General features: G+C 37.7%; 1 protein-coding gene across 1 annotated transcript in view; it reads right to left on the reverse strand.

The window, feature by feature from the left end:
* KIF13A (kinesin family member 13A) overlaps positions 1-4,924 on the reverse strand; it is a 66,896-nt gene extending 61,972 nt beyond the window's left edge. The window contains exons 1-2 of the mRNA XM_013962072.2: positions 4,826-4,924; positions 4,362-4,422 (exon numbers count right to left, since the gene is read on the reverse strand). Of these exons, the coding sequence (XP_013817526.2) occupies positions 4,362-4,422; positions 4,826-4,924 (160 nt within the window). The remainder of the gene's footprint in view (positions 1-4,361; positions 4,423-4,825) is intronic.
* Between the last annotated feature and the right edge of the window lie 1,076 nt (positions 4,925-6,000).

The following is a 6,000-nucleotide window of genomic DNA, read 5'->3' on the forward strand; positions in this document are numbered from 1 at the left end:
AACCTACTCCTGACCCATTCAAGTCCATGAAGAAATAAATGGTAGCAAGAAGCTGGTTTGCTTAGTCTCAAAACCCCTTCCCTGTAGTCTGTCAGGCAACACTCATCCTTTTCCAGATTAAGTCAAACTCAGTGTGTCCTATAACCAAATTCCCTCTCCTTCTCAAAAATCTATTTCATTGACCCATTTTCGTTCTTTCCCTTCCAGGTAAGATGTACTTACACTCACCAAATTCTCAACTACATCTTTCAAAATTAAATCATCAGAAAAGCAGCACAGTGAGCAGCATGTGATGACCAGCACGAACCCAGTGTTTTACAACCATTCCTGGGTTGGAGTGATGCAGCCACAAACTGTCCAGAAACACACATTCTCAGTATTAAGAGTAACTCTCCCTCTACTTTCTAATTGGTTTGGGGGGGGGGGAAGCACGCACTTATAAATCTAGATTGGAAATACTTCATTTTCAATCTTGAGGAAAAGTCAGAGGGGAGTCATAAGACATCAGTGAGAAGAGAAAGTTCCAGATATGAAGCTGCAACAGGAGACAAAAAGAAGTTTGAGTGAAAGGTGAATGGAGTTTTGCATCTTGCATTCTCTAAGCCAAGAAATCAAGTTGTTAAGAGTCTTTAGTTCCCACAATTTCTGAAGCCAAAGTACTACTCGCAAAGAGGTCTTGTAAAAGAGCTTACTCTTCTTCTGTGCTCCAGGCTCCTCACCGTCTTTATGAGCAATTCAGTCCTGCAAGGACAGATGCAAAGATGCCCTCTGCGGATGTTTTTCTTCACACAAAGATATTCTTCACTATTTACGTTAGTGATACTGCTGAATCATTTTAGAATCGCAATGTACCCACTTTCCACTTCGGTGTTAAATAAAGCAATCCTGCATTTACTGTTCTACCAGTAGCCTATTTCTGTACCATCACCGTTAAAAAAAAGGCCAGTATAGTGCTTGTCTACATATGGAATTACTGGAATAAAAGCTACGACCTAAGCACACAGCATTAGGTCTTCACACCAACAATCCCCATGTCTTTAAATGCTGGAAATAGAAGGTAACTTTCAAATTGGAATAAACTCCTTTGTACTTCCTGAACATGAGTCCACAAAGAAAATTATTGCAATAAAATAAGCCTTTGATTTACCAAAAAAGATGAAGATATCACAGAATAATTTTGGTTTAAGAGAAAGAGATAACTAATCCTATCTCAAGGTCAATCCTGCTCCCTCAGAGTATGAAAATTGCTACTAAATTACCCACAGGATTAAGTATTCCCAAAGAGGAACCTTCTTGCTCAAATAAGTGCTGGTAATATTATAGACCAATCAGTAACTGAAGTGAAAAATAAAACCAGCATGTAATTATGTGTGATAGCTTTAAAGGTCCTGTAAGAAACGTGCACTTCCAGCAGAGCACAAACTGCTTTTGTTGACAGAAAATAAAACACAGAAGTAGCCGCCACATACATCAACATACACTAGAATTCAGATGCATGCTGTCTGCAGTGCACACTATTCAGGGGTTTTCTTTTGATTTCCCCCATGTTGATCAATCAAATCTTTAATATAATATGATAGACACTACAGTATATCTATTCAGCTTATGCAAGATCAGTACATTTTGGTTTTGCACAGAAAGTGATGACTAATAGAGTACCCTAGTACTTGAGAATCCCTTGTTAAATCTTCCACTGTAATTTTGTGATGTACATCAAGTTTGTGCTTCAACCCCTGTCAGTGAAAATATCTTTCTTTTATCACTCACATTTGTCCTAGAATAATGATGACCACTGAAGTACATCAAACTTCACAGAAGCACTTTCGGAATTTCCGAAACTAAGTAATCTCTAATAAAACGGTTTTTGAAGTGATTAAAAGTCTCGCATACCTCTTATTTCAAGAATTTTACTTATACTTGTAGCTCATCTATTACTTACATTTACAAGCACTCTGGACTTAGCTATTTCAGGTTTTAAACACGCTTCTTAAACTGTGTAGCAATCATTCAGTTATCATAAAGTAATCACTGCTCTTGCCAGTGACAGTAAACTTATGCATCTACATTGAGCTATTTTGGGTAGTGGGTGTCTAATGCATTTATCTAGCTTCCTGATCATCATCCCTTTCATAACCCAGTGTCCAACCAAGAGATTACAGTTTAGCTCAAAAAAAGTCAGGCTGGCTGGCAACTTGCCGAGTGCCTTGAAATTCTTAACTCTGGGAGGGTCTCCGGTATGATCTCTTGACACAGACAACATGTGTATTTGTGAGGTACCTAGAACAACGGGGTTTTGTTACATTAGACCAGGAAGAACAATTCTCATCAGGGAAAAAAAAAACCTGACCAAAAACAATTACTGTATTTTGTTTAGTACAGTAATTTAGGCTAAGCTGCAAAAAGACTTAAGGCAGCTTAATACTACAGACACACAAAAACTGAAATCTTATCACTTCTGTGTTCAGTTTTTTTGGCTCTAAAACAAGCACTAACAGAGTAGAGTATCAGCTCATGCAAAAGCAAGTGAACAAGCCAACAACTCAGTAACTTAGGACTGGAATAGATTTTTTTTTTTTAATTTTGTTTTGCTCTTCTGCCAAATTCATTATGTTCTAGAACATGAGGGCTGCAAGTCTCAAGGCAACTTCAAAATCATTCAAAAAAATCAGTGAAGACATTGGGTTTTTTTAATATGCAAGTCTTGAAGCCCACATTTCTATCATATTTCTGAAAAGAAACAAGGAAAACAAGTTTCTTTTTCAGACAGGTACATTATCTGAATGGGCGAAAGAAAAACACCAGTTTTTTTTATTGGGGAGGGGTGGGAGTGAGAAAACTTAAGAGGTGCAACAGCATTCTGGAGTCTGATCAGACTGCATACAGATGAAAAAAACTTCAGTTCTCAAGCTAAGAAGAATTCAATTACAACTTCTGAAAGAGGTTAGACAAATCTAGTTGTGACTCAAATTCAAAACGGTTTGGCCTGCAATCCCAGTGAATTCACCTGGAGGTTGGTTAAACTGAAACAGAAACAAGTTTAACTGGTTCAAGGCGTTGCTCTGGTCTATCGCTTTACTGAAGAGTGGGTTAACCCCATGGTGCACTCAGTAGGTGCAGCTCTCACCTGCTCACTTGAGGCACATCAGGGCAAGATCTGGGTGTGTACCATCACCTCTTTCATTTAAAAGGAAATCTAGATGTGCAGACACAAAAGGAGTTGCGGTGTGCTCCAATGAGTCTACCAGTCTGGACTATGAACGCTGTGCAGTGCACCTGTTCTTCAGTGCAAATATAGTCACTGAAAGATGGACTAAACAGAGCTGCTTTCCTGAAGAAACCTAACTTTGCTTAGGCAAGCAAGGAATACAGCAAAATCTATGATCAAATGCAACTTTTGAGATTTAGGATTTGACAACAGGGGCTACAGAAGAGAGATATTTTAAACATAGGGACACGGCAATTAATTTATTAGACCAGTGATCTCAAACTTTGAGCTAATTAATTAATACTGTCAACTTTCAAGATTTCTTAAAAGCCATAGAACTTCATAATATGGATATCTTAACTGAACACTATTTTGTTCTTCTTTCCATAGACCACAGTCCTGCATTTAAAGTTGTCTCTATCAAAATAAGTTTCCTTATAAAATATTAATATGTTAAGAATACATATATCACATTATGAGAGAAAAGAACCACTCGGATGACAATCTAGCCTGGAATAATCATTTGTTGGGAAGAAGTAGTCAAAGTTGATCACTCAATCATATTATGATTAGAGATCGTTCAGGTGTTTTATATTTAATAAATATTTTATATTTAAATATAATTTAACATTTTAATATTTTATTATTTAACATGACCCTTTATATATGACCTTTTATATTATTTTTATGTTTTAATATTTATATTACCTGAATGATGTGAAAGACCTGAAACATTCACACCTTCTGAAGAGATGTTTTTTCCCCCTCTTTCATGCACAGAAATGCAGGGCAATGAAAACATGCTTTTATCACTAGCGTAACTCGGGAGTAATTTCAGATAGAATACTGAAATTTCATCCTAAGTGACAGACATACTCCTCACAATAGGCTCTTGAAGGTAAGGAAAAGAGAACACTAGCTTAGATGTAAAAGCATCCCTCCTGAACAGGGTATTGGGCACCTTAAAGCTTGCATTCAAACAGAAGAGCTACCATGCAGATAACTAAATGCCTGTAGAAGTGAGAAGTCCACTTTTGTGAACAAGTCATTTTGGGGATCACACCAAAAAATGAAAAAACAAAACAAAACAAACCCCCACCCTCTCACATTTATCCTCAAATTACTTACACTGTCCAATGTAAAGAAAATAGTTTACCTGCATATTTCGTGGTGTTTGATTCATCCATGGACCAGAAGCAGTGATCAAAGGCAAACACCTGTAGAAGCATATAAAAAGACATATAAGGAACTCAGCTACAAGACACTTCTCCTAAAGCAGTACAAATCCATGACTGTTTAATTGCAGATAGGCTTTACCATTTTTACAGATCCTGAATCAGGAAGGGCTTCAATCAGCAGGAACACATTTGCAAACCTTAAGAGTTACACAGAGCTGCAATACTTCTTGTCTATATCCATTATCCTCAATGCAAAACACTGCTTAAAAAAGCATACATTATAATAGTAGCAAAGCACATGAGAAGGCTAAAAAGTGCATGTTTTAGTTATGTTTTAACAATTTTCCCATTGTTCACGAACCCAGTCTGCTACATGGAAAAGGGGGAAGAGACAGGTGTACTAGGGTCCCTACAGGAAAGTCAACAATGATCCTTCTCTCACTCCAATTTTCATTGGTAAAAACCTCTTAGGACTCCGCATGCACTGGGTACATGCCAGTCCTGAATGGCTCCTCCACATGGCCAGGCAGTACATGGCCATGCCCTAGAAAAAGAAAGCTTCTAGCACAGAGCTCTACAGTAAAGCCAATTCTCCAGTTGCTGCTCTCAGTTGTTCTGGATGTAGACAGAGACAAGTGGAGCAAAAAACCCAAGGTTGTTGCCATGTGTTTTCAACAGCTAACCCACTTGCGTTCGGTCAGCGTAAAGACACCACCACCTGATCTGAATGTAGAGGACAGCAAGCGAGGAGATAAAGAGAAGCAGTAGAACAAAACAATGAGAATTATTTGAGGCAGGAGATTCAGGGACAGAGGTTGGGATCAGTTGGGAGAAAGTCCTCACAGACTAGGTGTGAGGGACAGACAAGAAGAATCTTATTCAACAAGACTGGTGGCAGCAAACTTGTGACCTGTAAAAACGTTGCTCCTACATGCCTGTAGAGTGGAACTCAACATTTAATGTCTTTTGTCAGGAAAGCATGTATTACAAGCACAACAGTACAGCCTGTCTCCATTCTGCTGTTGTACTTGTCCATATAAAATGGTTATTTATCAGGTATTTCATTAGTTATAACAGCAGAGACAAATCTGAAGAGTCAACTAACTATAAACCAAATCACTATAAAACACCAGTTCCTGTTTACACACAATATTTTGGGCTTCCCCTCCCTCTTATTTGCTGTTTTAAAAGCAAAGAAAAGTATCCAAATTATCCTAGTCTAGAAATTATCTCCCTTTCAAGGACCTTCAGGAGATGAGATGTTTTTGCTGCCAGTTGACTGACATCAAGTTCTGCTGTCAAAATAAGAACAAGATGAGGAACCCATTGCACATCACCTGTGGACTCCATCTCTTCAAACAGAGAAGTTCATGTTATTGAATCATACCAGTTTTGGTTCATCTCTTGTACATGCACTTGGGTACCATAAAAATGAACAACAACATCTTTTAGAAGTACATCCTCTTTTGTCCAGTATTGTACAACTAACTTCAGCTCTAGTCTACTTTGAAAGAGTAATGTTGCAAAAAAATTAATGTTGTTGTCAGGGTATGTGGTTAAATTCTTTAAAAAAAAAAAAAATCCCCACAACCTCTAAAGATTTTGTAATTCATATTA

This window comes from Apteryx mantelli, chromosome 2 (assembly GCF_036417845.1).
Source record: "Apteryx mantelli isolate bAptMan1 chromosome 2, bAptMan1.hap1, whole genome shotgun sequence".
NCBI classification, from domain to species: Eukaryota; Metazoa; Chordata; class Aves; order Apterygiformes; family Apterygidae; genus Apteryx; species Apteryx mantelli.